The sequence below is a fragment of the Rhinolophus hipposideros genome, assembly GCF_964194185.1.
Source record: "Rhinolophus hipposideros genome assembly, chromosome: 6".
Lineage (NCBI taxonomy): Eukaryota > Metazoa > Chordata > Mammalia > Chiroptera > Rhinolophidae > Rhinolophus > Rhinolophus hipposideros.
The window spans coordinates 48,178,115-48,197,968 of record NC_138052.1 but is presented as its reverse complement, the minus strand read 5'-3'; the positions used below and the strand labels follow the sequence as shown (position 1 = coordinate 48,197,968).

Here is a 19,854-nt window from a genome sequence, read left to right as displayed (position 1 = left end):
GGTGGTACCCTAAGAAGCCCAGGAAGTCTGGCTGTGCCCAGAAGTACTGGTGGTGCCCTGAGAAACCCTGGCTGTGCTCAGAGAGCCTGGTTGTGTCCAGGATATTGCATTCACCTCAGGGCTCCTCGCACAGGGCCCCTTGCGGAAGACGCTTGTCACATAGATTGTGAGGCGAGACCCTGTAAGGGTGGAGTGTGGGGACAAAGCCTCCAAAAGCAGTTTCCAGGCTCTCGGCCTCACATAGAAAGGTGCTGGCTCAGGTAGTAAATGGCCATCAACTGTAATCAGATGACCATCAGCTGTGGCTAGTTGGCCGTCAGCTGTAACCCGTAAGCCACTAATATAACTGCTGTGGTTACACTAGCAGAAAAAAATGGGGCCTAGCAAGAGCGGATTGCAGAGAGGTGGATGCTGCTGGAGAGAATATAATGATATGACTTCCCTACTTATGGCTCCGTGGATGTTCCTTTTTGGCCTCACCATGTCCTGCTTTCTTATGTGGGGAGCGGGACAGGAGGCCCCGTCTGACACCCTTCACGACACTCCTCCTCAGTGACTCTACCTTTCACTGGGCTCTGGAAACTTTATTTTCTCTCTTTGTCTCTTTAGCATCTCCTTTGTAGCTAGTCTTTGAGTGCATCATCAACTCTTGTTGGCTTCCTTATCTCTGCTAGCCCTTCTGTAACTGTTCCTTTCATTAAAGTATCTTCATTTGAACTATTTGGGTGAAATCGGATTCCTGCTGAGACCCTTAATACTACTTGGTTGGAGGAATGGGAGATGGAGAGAAGAAGCAGGGTAGAGACTAGACGCAGGGAATGCCATTACAAGGCTTTTGGATGGAGCCAGAAATTACATGTGAATGAACCAACACATTAGCAGTGAGAATTAAGAAAAATAGATTGGAGAAATGTTAAGATAGTGTAAGACTTTCATAACAATAAAGCAGACTAGGTACCCCAACTGATCTGCCCACTAAAAACAACTGAAAATGCAGAATAAAATACCTTTCTTCTTAATTCAATGAACTGGCAAGAAAGTAAGGAATATTTAAGACAAAAGAAGGTGGAAACTTAGAGAACAATTGTCTAATCTGGTGAATTGTCACAGCCTTATAGGAGTCAAATCACAAGAGACAAAGCCAAAAGTCTACTCTAGACTGGGATTTTGAATAACTTCCCAATAAATCCTGGATGTAAGAAATCCACCTCCACACCCAGAAAATTACCCAATAACTTTGGCACTGAGTGGGATGGGAAAGAGGAGACAAATCTCCTCTGAGAATGTTCAGTCACAAGTGGGCCTTAACATGGATTTTTCAGCCTGAAATTTCATTACCTGAATGGTTTATAAAAATATAGACTGAAAATTTGATTTAAGGTTGTCTCACACTTGTTATATACTCAGGTGCCTGGGAGGAGCAAATATGAAGCTTTTTGTAGGAACCTATTCTTATTCCAGGCTTTGGGAAACTCCACATAGATAAATTTCAGGAAATATGGGCTCAAAAATCACAAAACACACAAAAAGAAGGCACCAAAAGCAAGAGCCAATCAACCAAAACAACAGCAGAATAAGATCCACAAAGACTTCAGATATTGGAATCATCAGACACAGACTATAAAATAAATATGGTTAACATGTAGAAAAAAATAAAAGGAACAGAAAATATGACTAAAACAGAAGATTATCAAAAGAACCAAGTAGAACTTCTAGAAATTAATAAAACAGTACCTGAAATAAAAAACTCAATAAATGGGCTTAACATAGCTAAAAAGAGTGGTACAGTGGCGCCCTCAGATATGGGTTTGGGCCCCGTACTTTGGAGTCCATTTTGGCCTTCATCTAATCACAAGGAATCTGCATGGTTAAGGATCCAAGCGGTTACGTGGAGTCTACGTGCCCCCTTCTAGATTATACCTCTGGTACCCGGGACCCTGAAATTCCCAGCTCCAGTGGTCCCAAACCTGCTTCCAATTCCTTACGCAGACCTCTTTCCCAGGTCTTTTCTCCTAAGGGTAGACTGAGCTTTCAAGGGTGACCAAGAAATGCTCTTGTAGGGCTATGGATAGATTTGTAGGTTGGGTGTCTAGATGTGTATACTTAATGTCCCTTGCAGTGTGGCATGCAGCTGAGGATACAAACAGGGGTTTGGCCTCACAGTTAGGTGGCAGCTGTCCGCGTGCCACTATATTATAAGGAAGTGCTGTAGGTATCCAAGAATTTTAAATTCAAACATTGTATTTGTCAGGATAGGAGGATGGAATATGCTTTATTTAATTCTTTGTTAGCTTGATTTCTAACTTTTATTTTTTTTTTATTTTTTTTTTTTCATTTTAACAGTTTTTAATGAAAGCTGTATATAAGATTACTTTATTCCTGCATCTTCTCAATTGTTTCTTCCTTATATTTGCCCTTTTCCTTTCCTACTTGGCGAGATTTGGCTTTCCGTTCAAGGATCTTTGTGCGGTCTTTGTCCAGCTTTAGTCTAGTGACAACCACCTTGCTGGGGTGAATGCCCACATGAACTGTCGTGCCATCAGCCTTCTCCCGCTGCCCTCGTTCAATGTAGATGACATCTTTCTTCCTGTAAACCTGGACTACTTTGCCAATTTGCTGCCCTTTGTAGTGTCCTCGGACAACCTGAACTTCATCATCCTTTCGGATGGGCATGGATCGAACGTTGTACTTCTGTCTCAGCTCTTTGGACAGAGGAGAAGACATAATCTTCCTGCGAATGTGGGAAGGTGCATTGAAATGTCTCTTACGGTTCTTGCTCCAGTCAGAAGTCACAAAGGGGTTGAACTTCATTTTGGCCGCTGGCGCTTCAGCGATGGCCACCTTGATTTCTAACTTTTAAATATATCTATATACCATATAACCTTCCATTTGTACTCTTTCCCAAGGACCTAGAAATACTAGTGGCAGGTCAAGAAGAGAAAATTTGTGTATTAGAAGATAGTGCTAAAGAAATTCAGTACAGAGACAAAAAGATAATATGTGAAATATTTAGAAATATAGAAGATAGGAGGATGAGGTCTAATAAGTATCTAATAAAGTTCTAGAAGGGAAGGGGAGAGAGAATAAGGCGGAGGCAATATCTGAAAAGACACTTTTCTACAACTCGTGAAGACCACCAATCCACAGATTCAAGAATTCCAATTAGTTGCAAATGGGACAAAGTTTTAAAAATCCAGAATTTGACAGAGCAGAATGAAATTGTAAAAAATAAAAACAATAAACAAACTGACAAAAAAAACCCAACACTGGAAATGAGCTAAATGTCCATCAATTGGTGCATAGATAGATATTAATAAAATTGTAATACAATGGAATAATACTCAGCAATCGAGAAGAATGAATTACTCAAATATGCAACAGCATGAATGAATCTTGAGAGCATCAGGCTAAATGAAAGGAGCCTGATGTAAATGACTTCATGCTGCATGATTGTATTTCTATGAAATCCTAGACAAGGAAGAACTACAGTGTGAAAAAGCAAATCAGTAGTTGCCTGGGGCTGGCATGGAGACAGTGACTAACTGCCAAGGCGGCAAAAGGGAACTTTTGGAATGATGGAGTGTTTTAATTACCGTCGTTTTGTAGTAATTTTTGAAATCAGAAAGCATGAGACCTGCAACTTTACTCTTTTTTCAAGATTGTTTTGGCTATTTAGAGTCCCTTGAAATTACTTGTGAATTTTAGTATGGATATTTCTATTTCTGCCATAAAGGCCATTTAGGATTTTGGTTGGGATTGTATTGAATCGATAGATCACTTTGGGAAGTATTGCCATCTTAGCAATGTTATATCTTTCAATCTATAATCATGGAATATCTTTCCATTTAGTTAGTCCTTCATTAATTTCTTTCAGTAGACATTCTTTAATTTTTTCAGCATTTTTTCTTTTTATTTTCAGTATACAAGTCTTGTTCTCCTTGGTTAAATTTCACCTAATATTTAATCATCTTTGATGCTATAGTAAATGTAATTGGTTTCTTAATTTCCTGTTGGGATTGTTCATTGCTAGTGTATAAGAAAACAGAATTTTATGTATTAATCTTGTATCCTGTATCTTTGCTGGATTTGTTTATTTGCTCTAACAGCTTTTTTTGTGGATTCATTAGGATGTTCTACATATAAAATAATGTCACCTGTGAATAGAGATAGTTTTACTTCTTAATTTCTAATATAGATGCCTTTTATATATTTTTCTTGCCTAAACTCTCTGGCTAGAACTTTCAGTATAATATTGAATAAAGTGATGAAAGAGGGCATTCTTGCCTTATTCCTGATCACAGGGGGAAGACTTTCAGTCTTGAAACAACTGCTTTTCTCAAAAGTTAGAATATCCCCTCCCTTCATTGGCAACCCCTCTAAGGCCCTAGGCAACCCTCTGCTATTATTTGACCCTACTCATACAGGGAACTATGTCAGCTCTGGGCTCCAAGGACTGAAAACTTGTGCTTTCAGGCATGGAGCTGAAAATAGTGTGGGAAATATCTAGATATTGCTTACAATTTCTATCCACTTAATAGGGGATAAAGGATATGTGAAACCCTTAAACTACTAGTTCTGTCTTTTAGAGTCCTGAAATTTCTTTTTCATTGTGGTTAAAAAATTACTAGCCAAAGAGGGATGCGTGCCTGTTTTCATATCCTGAAATCTAATTAAGTAAATAAAGGTACAGCCATAGTGCAGTACCATGAAGCCATTATTAACAAGCCAAATTAACATGGTATTTCTCTGTGTGCTAAGGGCAATGACCTCCAATAAATTTATAATTGAAAAAAGTAAGATACAGAATAATTTGCATAAAATGATTCCATTTGTGCAAAAAAGAAGAAACATGTACTACATGTGTATACTATTTTTGCAAGGACACACAAGAAGTGAGTGGCTAGCCTCTTTGAACTTTTTAAAATACATACGTGTGTGTATGTGTGTGTGTGTGTAACTAAAAAAACAAAACAAAACAGAAAACCCATGGTTTTGTTTCATTTCATGTGTTTTGTTTCATTTTGTCTCATTCAATGTTTATTTCATTTAACACTTTTTAAAAACCCATTGTCAGCACTGATTTGAAAGACTATAATGGCGGGGGAAGGTCAGTACTCCAGATACTACTTAGTTCAAACCACTATGTCATTCCTAGTACTTAAATTGGCAGGGCTGAGAAGGAGGTATAGTGAACATTAGTGCTGAAAGGTATTGCTTTGGGGAGGATGGTGTGGAGGTTTGCATTTTCAAACTTCTCAGAATGCTTTGTAAGAGAGGATAGTAATAGATAAAATTTGCATTTGTTAAACAAATTCATGTCTAGACTTATACTTGAACTCAAATATACCAACCTATGGAAAAATTTTAAAACATACTGCAGGATTTCATTTATATGAAATTTTAAAGCAGGCAAAACTAATGATATAAGTCAGAAGAGTATCCATTGAGGTACAGGGGTATTGACTGGAAAGGGACATGGAAGGTATCAGAATGCTGGAAATATTCCATATCTTGATCTGGGTGGGGGTTACACAAATTTATATAGTCTGCAAAAAATTCATTGTACAATTGTACATTGAAAATTGCATAAATTTCACAGATTTATATAATCTATAAATATTCTACCCTTAAGAAGGGTTCTCTTCACTGTATATATGTTATATTCGGTAAAGAAGTTAAGAGAAAGTAGCATATCAAACTATAGCACTTAAACAAATAAACAAACATACAAACCATCAGAAAGATGTAGCACATACCCAAATTAGAAGAGGAAGGAATTTGAGGGGGTGGGGGGTGGGCGATGAGGGTAAGGGGGATCAAATATATGGTGATGGAAGGAGAACTGACTCTGGGTGGTGAACACACAATGGGATTTATAGATGATGTAATACAGAATTGTACACCTGAAATCTATGTAAATTTACTAACAATTGTCACCCCAATAAATTTAATTTAAAAAAAAGAGGAAGGAATTTGAAAGGGTTAGAAATGTGTTCTGTTACCCAGTGACCCAGGCATCTCAAAATATTCAAGAGATGCCAATAAGTCTTTCCTAAGTAGTCAACCACAGCATTTACAACTGTTTGTTGACAACCTTGTGATATCAATCCTCATCATGCAAAGTTTGTGGTGAAATTATGTTATGAAAAAGAAAAGTGTAGCTGCATTTGTGACAAAGCTTTCTGGCAACTATACTTTTAGTATTCTTTTGAACATGTCACTTGTTTGGTTATAACTTTGCTAAAATGAAATGTGCGAACATTTAACATATACATTCCTGTGACCTTTTTACCAAACAAAGAGCACTATTTCCTAGGACCTTTTCATAAATATTGTATCTCTATTATTTTTTCCACATGTTAATCAGAGGTCCTCTAAGATTTCACTTGGTTGCCTAAGTTTATGAGGTGTCCATCACCTTGCCTCTGTGACCTTGAGATTGTTCATCTTTTGCATATTAACAGCTCTTTCCAAGTCACTGGTGTTTTCAATTTTTTCCAAATACTTCCACTTCACCTTCAGGAAATGTACTTCACCTTGTCTTTTAGAAACATTGACACAACTAACTATTTCTTCGAACTTTGGGAGCCATCTTAACTTTCCCATTTCCTCTCATCCCTAAGGGAAGCTTTTTAAGAAACTATCTTCACTCAGGAAAATGTTCGTGAGCTGATCAGCAAATCTCGCCTCATAATTTCACAGCATTACTTTTCTATTATCCTTATTATTGTTCTAGTCTGTATTTTTCCCTTTGGAGTGTTTGCTGCATTGTTAACATAATACAGGTTTTTTTTTTCATTACTTCCTATACTTGCCTTGATGCACATATTTTCTCTCGTAGTGTCAAAATAAGGTGATGGTGAATTATGAGTCCCTCCTGAGCTAAGGATACTTTTGTAATCTTGTAACCTTTGGCAGGAAGCACATATCCTAGTGAATGATGGAGCACTTAAGAGTGATTCACCAAGGAGCATTACAGAAAATAGGCTGAGGGTTCAAAAATTCAAGGCAAGTTCCTTCTCCTCAGCGTGGTGTATATACTGTGCTCTCACTTTTCTACCCCCTATTATGTGGTTAAGAGAGAGGAGATAATGACGGCTTCTTAAAGTTACCTATAATGCACTCAAAACTCTGTTAGGTGTAATGGTTTTAAAAGGTAGAATGAAAACACAGCTAGGAGATCAACACAAAAGGAATCCTTTTCTGATAGAGACAGCAAGGCTTGTGTGCCTCATGATACACACACGCAAAGCCCATTAACTGTAATGGGAATTATGAGTGCCCCATTAAGGGAGTATATACTCCCTCAAACGTGGTAGGGAGATACTCTTTTTCTCCCAGAATTTCTTGTATTGATTTAGTTTCTTGTGGTGGAATTAAATTTTGTATCATTTTTCAAAAGTTATTCTTGGGTATTCAATATGTTGTTTTTTTGAACATGGGGGTAGAAAACAATTACTAATTGGCAGGTGAAATACAAAAATATCACAAACCCTATGTAAACCCAAATCAGACGCAGATTGATTAATTTTTCAAGTTAGAAGCATTGACCTGTAATATTCCTGTTTGAATAAATATTTATTCAACATTTTACCTTACTGACTGTAGGCAAATTTCAAGGCGGTTAAGACTTTCTACATTAACATGGAAAAGAGCTTCTAAGTATACAGAACTGTTGATTAACAACATGTACAGATTTATATAATGGGAATTAAACTTTGGTTTGCTCAGTGATCTTTTCAGCTATACATGAATATAGAAATCTTGATCACTGGCAGATGCTTTGCTTTGAAAATGTTGCCTGTGTGTATGTAAGAATATAGCTAGCTAGCTAGTTAGCTAGATACAGATATATAGACATGTAGGTAAATATATATACATACACACACACACACATATGTACAGAGAGAGAGAGAGAGAGAGAGAGAGAGAGAGAGATGTACACACACACACTGAAAAATATTTACATAATGTAACTATCTCCTGGGCTCCCAACTCTTCACTGTATATTTCCTGGTGATACTACAGGCACCTCAAATTCAACACGTCCAAAACTGTCCTGTCATCTCTCTCAGCAAGCCTACTCCTCTCCTGTTCTCAGTCTCGCTGAATGAAACCATCTTTCCTTCAGTCATCCAAGCCACAGTTCTGCAAAATCATTCCTTTCAGATTTCCTATCTTCCACTTCTATCACTGTTGATTCCCTCTCCTAAATATTTTCTGGAGGCAACAGAAAGACATCGGTGGAGCTAAGAGGGAAGGCTGCAGAAAGGGTGACTCTAGCTAGCATCAGATTCAGGCAGATGGTCTTCATGAGAGAAGTGTGGTAGCAAAAAATGAGAATCAGGCCATAGAGACTAATGGTGCTAAGTTTCAACCAAGATAGCCCAGGCTCAAAGAACTAATTGATTAGAGAGGGAATCAGGTAGTGATGAGAGAAGCCAGAGGTGGAGACATAAAATGGGGGATACGTTCCTAGAATTGGGATGGCAGATGGGGACTTGGTCACACACAATCTAAAAAATGAGTCAGTCACTAGAAATATAAGGTGAGAACTGGATCAGCATTAATGGTGACTTGGGGCAGAGCCACACAACTGTGGATCCCGTAGTCGTCTTTCCCTGGCCTTGAAACCAAATTAAACAAAGAGGCTGGAATAGGAATAAAGGAGCAGGTGAAATTAGATGGTTTCAACTGTCAGCTTCTAGGACACTGGGGCCAGAGAGGTCATCACACTAGCTGTCCCTGGGTGCCATCTGTAATTCTCTCACTAACAGCCCCCTCATCATTTTAACTTACTGCCTAAGATACTCTTCTCTAAATAATTGCACAATTTCCAGAGATTTTGCTGCTCTCAGGTGTGCTCTAGTTTATCAAGGTACCTGAGTAAAGACAGTAAATTGCAGGGATGCAGGCCCCCATCTTGTTTGTCAGCCCAAAGCAAGATTATGTCCCCACCCCTGAGAACAGTGTCTAGTCCATGGTGGGCACTCAAGAAATAGCCATTGGATTTTTGATGAATTACAACATAATTGCAGTGGTACTCATTACTGATTTACAGTTCTAATAGTTCAGACATCACAAACTGCAACCTCCTGTTTTATGCTGGAACAATGTAAACAAGGAAAACAAGGAACAAAAACAAGGAATGATGCCCAACATATCATTTTCAAGCTGCTAGGCAGCAAAATAGTTAGATTGAAATCAGTGAATGTACTCCTTATACGTTATTTTTTGACATTCAGAGAACTCATAGAAGTCAGAAAAATATTAGTACTAGTAAAATATTATTAGTACACTAGTAAAGAAATAAATAAAATTTAGTACTAGTAAAAAAATATTAGTACACTAGTAAAGAAATAAATAAGCAAAGAAAAAGACAGTTGACAATAGACAGTTAATAATTACAACTAAAATGGCTAATATGTGTGAAAATGTTCAATCCGTAGTAGCAAAGATATGTAAACTTAAACAAGGAAATACAATTGTATAACTATCAAATTAGAAACTATTTAAAACTTCTAGGCCTCAATAGGTAGACAGACACTCTTAGCTGCTTGCATTAAGTGTGCACTTTGTTACAGTCTTTAGGAAAATAATTTCCAGTGTTGGAAAAATGTTCACATCTTTAAACAGTTTGATCAACATCTGAGGGTCCGTCCTAAAAAAACAATTTTCAAAAGAATATTTGCAAAGATTTACCATGACTTTTTACAGTGATTACAAACAACTAGAAGCAATCTGGATATCCAACTATAGAGGATAATGGGAGTCAATTGTGGTGCAGGACAGATGGTAGAAACGTTTACTACCGCTAAAAAATTATGCTTCTGAAGATTTTGATGATGTGAGAAAATTCTTTGTTATAATGACAAGTAAAAAACATAAGAACATGAGTTTGTATATAGAGTATGATTTCAACTACTTGTAAACAATTATGCAGAGAAAAAACTAGAGGGAAATTCACCAAAATGTTAACAGTGGGTGCCTCTGGGTAGGGAGACAACCAGACCCAGAAGAGGAGGAGTTGGCAAAGGAGAGTCAGACGGTCCTAGAGGGGAACGTTATCATCAACTGGGTAGGGATATAAAAAGTTCTCAAAGATAAACCTTAAAAGCCTGTGGGGACAGAGCCCCAGAGAGCAGTTTCCAGGCTCTCGGCCTCATGTGGAAAGGTGCTGGCTCAGGTAGCAGCAGATGGTCATCAGCTGTGACTAGTTGGCCATCGGCTGTTACCAGTTAGCCATTAGCCACTGATATAACAGCCATGGCTAAGCTAGCAAGGTGTGGCGTGGCGTGGCGGAGTGTGGATTGCGGATTGCAGAGAGGCGGATTACAGTTAGCAAGTGAGGTTGGTTGGCAGAGACAAGTGGATGGCGGGTTGCAGATCATGTGGCTCCTGCCCCTGTGTCTACAACCCAGCCACCAGCAAGACTACAGTGGTATGACTCCCTTATCTATGGCTCCGTGGGTGTTCTTTTTTGGCCTCACCCTATCCTGTATTCTTGTGCAGGGAGCAGGACTTGAGACCCCACATGACACCCTGCATGACAAAGCCATTTTAGCATAAGCTCTAGACTTCCTAGGGTGGTAGACAGGGATCCAGCTGCAGTTATTGTAGACAGTGTCTACAGAGCATTACACTAAATACGGAGATAGGAAACATCTACACTTTAAAAAGACTGAAATAGCTCCTAGCCTCATGCAGCCAATATTCACAGAGTGATAACATGTGTCCAGACCTATGTTGAACATTATGGAAAATGTGAAGTTCTATATGACCAGGCCTTAGCCATCGGCATCTCAGATTCTTCTGGTGGAGAAGTACTAAACCAGAGGCATGTTCAAGATCCGGAGGCATAGGGCCGGGAGCCAGCTTGCTAGAAGTGGCAACTGAGTGGCTACACTCATCCCTGTGAAGCCGATGAAAAGCATATTTACTGAGCTGCTGCAGTATATAAAAGCAGGGGTTAAGTGTAGTGGTGGGGAAGACAAACCTAAAAGGTGTAATGATCTCAGATCCTGACATAGATGGAAAGTCATGAGTCATTAATGACACTTCTGGATCTTAATTATGAACTTTTCTATAAGAAAATGGTTGGCATCTAACAGCACACAGATTATACCTCATTTTTCACAGGCAACAAGATAGCAAGATATATCCTCTCAAGGGCATTTCGTAATCTCTATGTTTTCAGGTAAGCATAGTGGCCAGTTATGAGCAGAAACTCCTGAGTAAAAAGCTATAGAAAGATAACAGAAGTATCTTACATTAGATAAATATCATCCACTAAATTAAATAAAAAGGAACGGAAATGCAGTCATACATGGCATTGTGCTGCCATGTGCTGCCTACGGCGGTGGCTATCAAGTAATTTTATTCATTCTCAGTGTAATTTGTAGAAACTCACTCTTCAATGTAAAGATAATTTAATCTAAAGAAAATCAAGCCGAGTCTCTGCTTTCTAAGTATTTATGTATTTACTAGTTCATTCAACAGCTATTTACTGAGTGCTCTGTGCGAGGATGTCAACGGCCCTGGGAAACAATGTGAGTACAGCCAAGGTTCCCACAGTCCAAGTGACGATCATCTGTGATGCGTGCTATGAAGGGACAAACCAGTGCAGGTTATAATAGACTGAAGATCTTTTAAGATAAGACGGTCAAGGAAAGGCCTCTGAGGAGTTACTTTAACAAAGACCTGAATTGTAAAGAGGTCAGTCTTGAAAAGGTAAGCAGGGGAATAAGGGAGGAATGGGACTTTTGGGCTACTTAGCATTTGAATTCTTTTCCTAAATTTGTGGACTTCCCACTCTACGAGTCCTGGTAGGAGGCAGGCTTTTTCAAAGCCCATTAACTCACTTCGATAGGCTTCCTTGCAGTTTTAGAGTTTGGGCACTTGACTGAGGCTTGGACAAACAGAGCTATCTGCCCAAGGCACTGGTGAATCAGAACTAGTGATACCAAGAAGCAGAGTCAAGAATTTCTTTTGGTATCAGTGACTGTGACAGCAAAGTTCAGTTTCAGGAGAAGGCGCTCCAGGATTCCCTTGTCTAAGAAAGCTTTGCTCACGGAGGCTAAGGCAACAGAGCCCTCTTCGGACTGGTTCTGGGTGTGATTTTGCCTGAAGTTCTGTTTCTCCAGTTTTGCTTGTTTCTTCCTGTTCTCCAAACCTGGTATTCCAGCCTTCCTGGAAATCCTGTGCGCCCCCCAATACAGTCCAATACATTTCTCTTGGGCTTAAATCAGCCAGAGTCATTTCCTGGTGATTCCATCTAAGAATCCTGATGGATTTGTGAGGAGGGGGAGGCTGTGAGTATTGGAATACATTGCATTACTGAAGAACACTGCAGGTACAGTTGTAGGGGTACCCTAAGTTTAGTTCGCTTCAACAATGTAATTTAGCTTAAAACATTTTAAACTCTTTTTCTTTGAACAGGAGTCCGCCATCCTCCTGGAATGCCAGCATATAACCTGCTTTTCTTTCCACCAACCTCTCTCTCGATTTTTGGCTCATGAGGCGACAAGCAGCCGGGCCTTAACCCCGTAACACAGGCATGTGCAAAAGCCCTAAGGTGGGAGGGAGTGTTTGAGAAACTGAGAAAAAAGCAAAATGCCTAATGTTTGTGAGAAAGATGACAAGTGGATAAGATGGGTCCAGCTAGCCAGGCAGGCAAGAGCCAGAGCAAGCAGGTACTCAGAGTAGAAGTCAGAAATGCACCGAGCCTAGCTTTTCTCAGTAAGACTTGACTAGGTTGCTGAGTGTCCTAATCAGATGTGTCTCTGAGGTTCGGTCAGGTGGTAGCCACTCTGCCATGCTAAGGAATTCCAAACCAGAGTCCACTCAGAAGGCTAACCCTGGGCCTACCATTTCCAACCCAATTTGGTTAGTTTTTGAGTGTTTCTTACATCTACCACTAGACAGCTAACTTTCTGAGGGCAGAGTGGGAAGGCGGAATGATTACATGCTTTGGACAAAAACAAATAGGGATTTTCTTGTTGTCCCGTGAATCACAAATTATCTGATCTCAGATAAGTTGCTTCATTTCTCTGAATCACAGTTTTCTCATCTGAAAAATGAGGATACTAGCACCGCACTGAGGGCTACATGCACTGTAAATGACCACACTGTGCCCATAAAATAGCAGGCATTCCGTAAATCACACAGTAGGCACTCTAAATGTTAGTCCCCTTCTTCCTTAGCATTTCACTGAATTGAACAGACTCTTCAACAGCTAGGAAAACAATACAAAAATCTTGCTTTTTGTACTGTATTTTATTGTAAAGTGCTCATTTAAAATAATGTAGATTACATTGCTTTCTTAGTTCAAAAGTTGATCACGAAATTTTTGTGTTCCTTAAAAATTTCCTTTTTTTTTCAAAATTCCACTGAAGAGTTCTTGTCATTCATTCAGTTCACTCCAGCAAAATAACTAAAAAAAAAAAAAAAAAATCAACATTTTTTTCCCCTTCAATCATCCCTAGAGAAATGATGTAAGGTATAATAAAAACATTGAGTCCAAAACCAGAGGTAGATTTTATCTTGAGGAGCAGGGGAAAATATTATTCAAGTCCTGGTTATCTTAACCAAAATAATCCCTTACATAATATTCCCTGGGTTTGAGTCTTGCTCATTTTAAGAACTTGAAATCGCATGAGGTTTGACAATTCAGTTCGCAAACTCATCCTAGAAAAAATGCTAAATACCTCATGGCTAAATATCACTATGGTCACTTTCGAAATACTCCCCTTGGGAAGCTATGCACCGATGTCAGCACTTAGTCCATCCTTCGAAGCACTTTGGAACTCTTTTTCTGGAATGGCCATCAGAGCTGTGATCGTATTACCCTTGATGTCTTGAATGTCATCAAAATGTCTCCCTTTCAATATTTCCTTTATCTTCGGGTACAGAAAGAAGCCACAGGGGGCCAGATCAGGTGAGTAAGGAGGGTGTTCCAATACAGTGATTTGTTTACTGGCTAAAAACTCCCTCACAGGCAGTGCCCTGTGACCTGGTGCATTGTTGTGATGTAAGAGGCATGAATTGTTGGCAAAAAGTTCGGGTCATTTTCGTCTAACTTTTTTGTGCAGCCTTTTCAGCACTTCTAAATAGTAAAGTTGGTTAACTGTTTGTCCAGTTGGTAGAAATTCATAATAAGTAATCCCTCTGATATCAAAAAAGGTTAGCAACATTGTTTTGACTTCTGATTTGGACTGATGGAACTTTTTTGGTCATGGAGAATTGGCTGACTTCCACTGTGCACTTTGACGCTTTATTTCAGGGTCAAATTGGTACACTCATGCTTCGTGACCAGTGATAACATGGCCCAAAACATCGTCTTGCCTCTCCTAAAGGTCTTGGAAAACTTTAACTTTCCTTTGCTTTTGTTCGTTGGTGAGCTCCTTTGGGACCATTTTTGCATACACCTTTCTCATGCCAAGATTTTCAGTTAAGACAGTCCTGTTTCTCTATCAATGTTCACTTGGTCTGCTATGCTTCTCACAGTCAACCAACGATTTTGACACACAATTCGACAAATTTTTGCAATGTTTTCATCAGTTCTGCTCGTTATTGACCTCTCTTCATCAGCGATGCATTCTCTCCCTTCAGTAAAACGTTTAAACCATTTTTACACTGCTATTTTCTTTATGTCACTATCCCCTAAACTTGGACTAACATGCCCCTGATTTCACTTCCCCTTTTGCTAAGTTTAACAAGAAATTTAATGCTTGTTCATTGCTCTAATTCAAACACAGACAGTCTTGCAGTAGCACACAAAAACACGCAACAACAATAATGAACACCACTCAGCAAGACACGTCAACAGGAACACAGCTGTGACACACTGATATGTCAGGGTTGTGAAACCTTACCAGCCTGTTTGTACAGTGCTGCCAATGTAAGTGCACGGTGGCAAGTTCGCGAACCTAATTGTCAGACCTCGTATAGGGACAAAGGAGATTTGATTTTGGTTGGTGAACACACAATGCAACATACTGATGATGTATTATAGAATTGTACACTTGAAGCCTATATAATTTTATTAACCAATGTCACCCCAATAAATCTAATAAAATTAAAAAGAATCAACTGGAAAAAAAAACATAGCACACTTAGGCAACTGTGAGTAGTTCAGTTTGACAGAAACATAAGCAAAATTGTTTCTTTATCAATACTACTTTCATATCTGTTAAAAATTCTCCCTGAAATACCCTGCCGCTCCAAGTGCAGTTCTTCTTCATCACTTTGTACAGTACCATCAGAGGACATTTACCTGGCGTGTCTCATTGGTTTGTTAATTGGCTCAATTATACTAAAGTCTTTTAATTATAGAATCAAGGAACAAAACAAATATCATTTTGGTGAAAATAAAAATTCCTGTGGAATACTACTTGCCATGGGGTGGAGGGGTTAAAAGAGAGAGAGAGAGAGAAACATATATAGGGATTTTACTTTTATAAATAATCCCTACATTTTTTTTAAAGTAAAGTTTATTGGGGTGACAATTGTTAGTAAAGTTACATAGATATCAAGTGTACATAATCTGTATATTTTTATCTTTTATTCTTCAAAATGTAGATAAATTTTTGTCTTAATTTTTTTGTTAATTAATTTGTTCACATACATAGTTTAAACAGTCAAATAACAATCTAGGAGCTCTTCCCCAAACTTCACTAGCAATAATATCTGCTCTTCTAGCTGTTTATCCTCATTTCTAAATAATATTCTTTGGCTCCTAGTTCTTGATTATTTTTCAGTTTTAGATTTTTATCTGACTTCCTACTATGGAAGATGGGAATTTGATTCTTACCCACATGTTCTTCCTCCATCTCTTCTTCATTCTCCCATGTAATTATAACATAATTTTCATTCAATCAATATCCAATGTTTACATTATCATGACTTTTAAAATTTTATTCACAGCTAAGCTATACATTATAACATAAATACATTTTCTTTATGGTACAGTGCTTAGTTTTCTCTGGCAATAATTGCCTGATATTTTCATTTGCTTAATTTTTTGTGATTCATCCCTTAACTTTTTAAAAGAAGTGTTGATATCCTTCCAGTACATTCAGACACACCAAGTAATCTAACAGTTCAATTTCAACAGTCTTAAAGACCTTCCTCCTGGAATCCCACATTTTTCTGCTCCCATCTGGCTTGGTTGTGTTTAGGCCTGTTATATGCTGAGAACTCCCTTCTCCCCTATCCTATATTGCCTGCCCTGTTTCCCAGACACTGTATCTTCTTTCTTGGCGTATTCCCTTATTTTTGCAAAGCAATGTCATTAAATTTCTTCTTTATTTATTTCCTTCCCTCCTTCCTTCCTTACCTTCCTCCTTCTTTCCCTCCCTCCCTCCCTCCCTCCCTCCCTCCCTCCTTCCTTTCTCTCTCTCTCTCTCTCTCTCTCTCTCTCTCTCTCTCTCTCTCTCTCTCTCTAATATTATAAATTTGTACAATGGGACAATGGGAACTACTTGTTGGGGCTTTTTTAAGCCACATATTTTTCAGACTTGAATTTTAATGCAATTTGCTTAATACCTGAAAGTCAAAACCCACCAGAGTTTCTTAGGTACTCTTTGAGAACCTATATTAGTTCAAGAAAGGAACCAAAACCCAAACATAGTTAGTAACCCTATTCTTGTTGCTATGAGAAATATAGATAAAAATATAGGCCACACAAAGAGTTTACAGTCTGAGAAATATGGCAGGCAGAATAATGGTTTCCCAAAGATGTTCACATCCTAACCCCTGAATTTGTGAATATGTTATATTATGTGGCAAAAGGGAATTAAGGTTGTAGATGAAATTAAGGTTGCTAATTAGCTGACCGTAAAAGAAGGAGCTGATGATAATGGTGATAATGATGATGATTCAAGTAGACTCAATGAAGTCACAAGGGTCCTGAAATGTGGAAATAGGAGGCAGAGTGATGCAATGTGTCAGAGTGATGCAATGAGAGAAAGACTTGACTGGCCATGGTTAACTTTGAAGGTGGCAGGTGGCCATGAACCAAGGATTGTGGACAGTCTCTAGAATCTGGAAAAGGCAAAAAACCAGATTCTTCTCTCCAGCCTCCAGAGAGGAACACAGCCCTGCCCTTGGTTTTAGCCCAGTGAGACAATATTAAACCTCTGAACTACAAAACGGTAAAATAATAAATTACGTTGTCCTAAGCCACTAAGTTTGTGGCAATTTGTTATAGCAGCAATAAGAAACTAATGCAAGGAGATAAGATGTATATACACACCATTAGCAATTTCATCGAATAAAATTATGTAATTATTATCACAAACTTAAATTATGTAGTTCCTATCAAACTTTTAAAAGGCTAAAGGAAATCCAGAGAAAGGAAATTGTAGTAATGAACATTCGTTGAACACATGCGAGATGCCAAGCACTCTGCAAGGTGCCTTAAATGTAACATTTCATTGGGTTATTTTAGTGGTTGGATAATTGAATAGGGAAGATGGAAAACAATTGAACTCCATCCATTCTCATTAACCATGGAACACACAGACACACACATCTGCAGTGAAACAGCCAGACTACTGAAATGCTTGGAAGAAATTTGTGTGCTGAGAGAACCTGGCACAAGGCACATTAATCTGGTTGAATTTTAAGTATGTGAACAAATATGTTCAAATTTGTTGATGCTGGCACATTCTCCCTGAGTCGCAGATGCATGCTACCTGAAACCTACTGGTAAACAAGGACAGAATAATTGTTCTAGTCCCTTAAGTTAGTCTGTTTGTTGAGCCAGTGGTTTCCTTTCCTATCATTAACTAGAGTTTGGTCTTGGAGCTCTGGAAATCAATTACCTATCTGGGTACAAAACTTAAAACAAAGAGCAAAATTGAGCATTGATTCCTCCTCATTGAATGAGATTAACCCTTCACAAGACAAGATGCTTTTAAAGTTGACTTGGTCAAATCCTCCTAAAACAATTACACCTCAAGACCAATACAAAAGAACATTGCACTGCTCACCTATACATTCCTTTTACATGCTACAAATATATCTGGCTGTATTTTTGCTTTTCTTTGCATAAGCATTTCCAGTTGTCTTGGCTGTGCTGGTCACAGGCAGAGTCTTTTCTCTGAGTATCTGAACTGTCGTTATGATTAGAATTCCAAGGTAAACATGCCAAGAAATTACTACAAGAGCCTGATTATCCTATAAGAATATACTTCTGTTGTTAATTATTTGTCGCATTTGTGCTTAGCAGCAACAAAAGCTTCTTCCCTTCCTGCCATGGGAAGTTGCTATGATGTTTTCAGTCGAGGCTCCAATCACCAGGGCTGGATTCACTGTGCTGGGAGCACTATTACAGTGCCAAGAATATGGGAATATAAAAAAAAGAGAGGAGTGTAGTTTTTTTCAATTGACATTAAACAACCCCCTTATGTAAACAAGACATTCCTTGTCTGGCCTCTTACTGGTTGCAAGTTCTTGTGGTTTCCAGAATGTAGTTAAAGGAAGAAAGAAAAATGATTCTTCTGTCCTGGCCACTTTGTCTCATTTGCCATTTGAAGGGAAACATCACCATGTACAATGCAACCCTTTTTCCTCTTCTCAGCCACAGACATGAAAAGAGAAACTAAGAAGAAAGAAATCTGAGGAAGATGGAGCTCGGGAAATGTATGTTAAAGATTCAGAGGCCAAGGAGGAAAGAAAGGGATGCTAAAAGACTCTCAATTCGTTTGATTAGATTAAGTTGTTTAAAGCAAGTCAGTGAACAAGGGTGATTGGGAGGCTCCAGGGTTTTTGTTTTGCTGTGTTTTTAAGTCTTTAACATCTTAATAGCTGAGGTACAGATTTGGTCAATTCAGGACACACCTATAGAGCATATACGTACAGTTCACTTATTCAGCCAATATTTACTGAGCATCTCAGTGGCTGGCATTGTTCTAGATGCTGGGGATACAGGGTCATACAAGTAATGCTATCTGATTCTTTTTCAGATGCAGCCATGCAAATTAAGCAAAATGCAGTTGAATATTCTGCCCCCTAATCCAAATCCAATCCAGAGTTTTTGCCTGGCTGCAGTTCACCGAAGTTTTATATAGGAAAGAGACTTTCCCATGAAATTTGCAGTGTTCCCAGCTTCTGATCCTTCAGAGGGAACAAGCCTTATTTCTGAGGTAGTTTGTCTTCAAAGTGTTCTCCTACCCCATCACCACTCGGATAAATAACTAAATTCCATGAACAGTCACAGCTACCCTACAGTAGAAATCAGTCCCTAATGATATTACACTTGCACAAATTGAAATGGGGTTACAAGCTCAAATTGTGGATTCTTAGATTTCTTGCTAAGCTGGAAGCTTTTATGGGCTCACTTTAAATTGAGTGGCAGAATGTAGACCCTTTTGTTACTTAAGAAACTGAGCAAATTAGTAAATCCAAGGCAAATCTTTTTTGATTATGGAACTATTACAAATGCCTCCTGGCCAAAGAATAACCTCTCTCCTGAAATGTTCAGCGGGACTTTTTGCTGAAATTCATAAAATCTGTTAAAGCAAATCTCTCACATTTCCTTTAAGTCAGTAAATTACTTCTAGGGGAAGAGGATAAAATGCTGGTGATAAAATGGCTGGACTATATTAATGATGGGAGGTGGGACTGCAAAGGTGGGAGAATTGATGTTACATTTACTGTGCAGAGAATTTCAAGCTTTTTCACGTATTGGGCTAAATGTAAATGATGTCACCTGCTCCTCCTCTCCTGAGAGGCAAAGTTATTAGGCTGCAGAGTCTTCACCAAATGCTTTGTGTGGCTGACATTAAAATGACTACAAGCTCATTTTTTTCCCATATCTATTCCCTTAGAAAGTTTTTCAAAATTTTATTG

The 19,854-nt window shown here is 38.6% G+C and overlaps 1 protein-coding gene across 1 annotated transcript; it reads right to left on the bottom strand.

Moving 5' to 3' along the window:
- Window positions 1-2,373: 2,373 nt before the first annotated feature.
- LOC308498790 (large ribosomal subunit protein uL24-like) lies at window positions 2,374-2,832 on the bottom strand (the record flags this gene model as incomplete). Its single annotated transcript, XM_081051432.1, has 1 exon — window positions 2,374-2,832. The coding sequence occupies exon 1, from the start codon at window positions 2,809-2,811 to the stop codon at window positions 2,374-2,376; it is 438 nt and encodes a 145-aa protein (XP_080907558.1). The 5' UTR covers window positions 2,812-2,832.
- Between the last annotated feature and the right edge of the window lie 17,022 nt (window positions 2,833-19,854).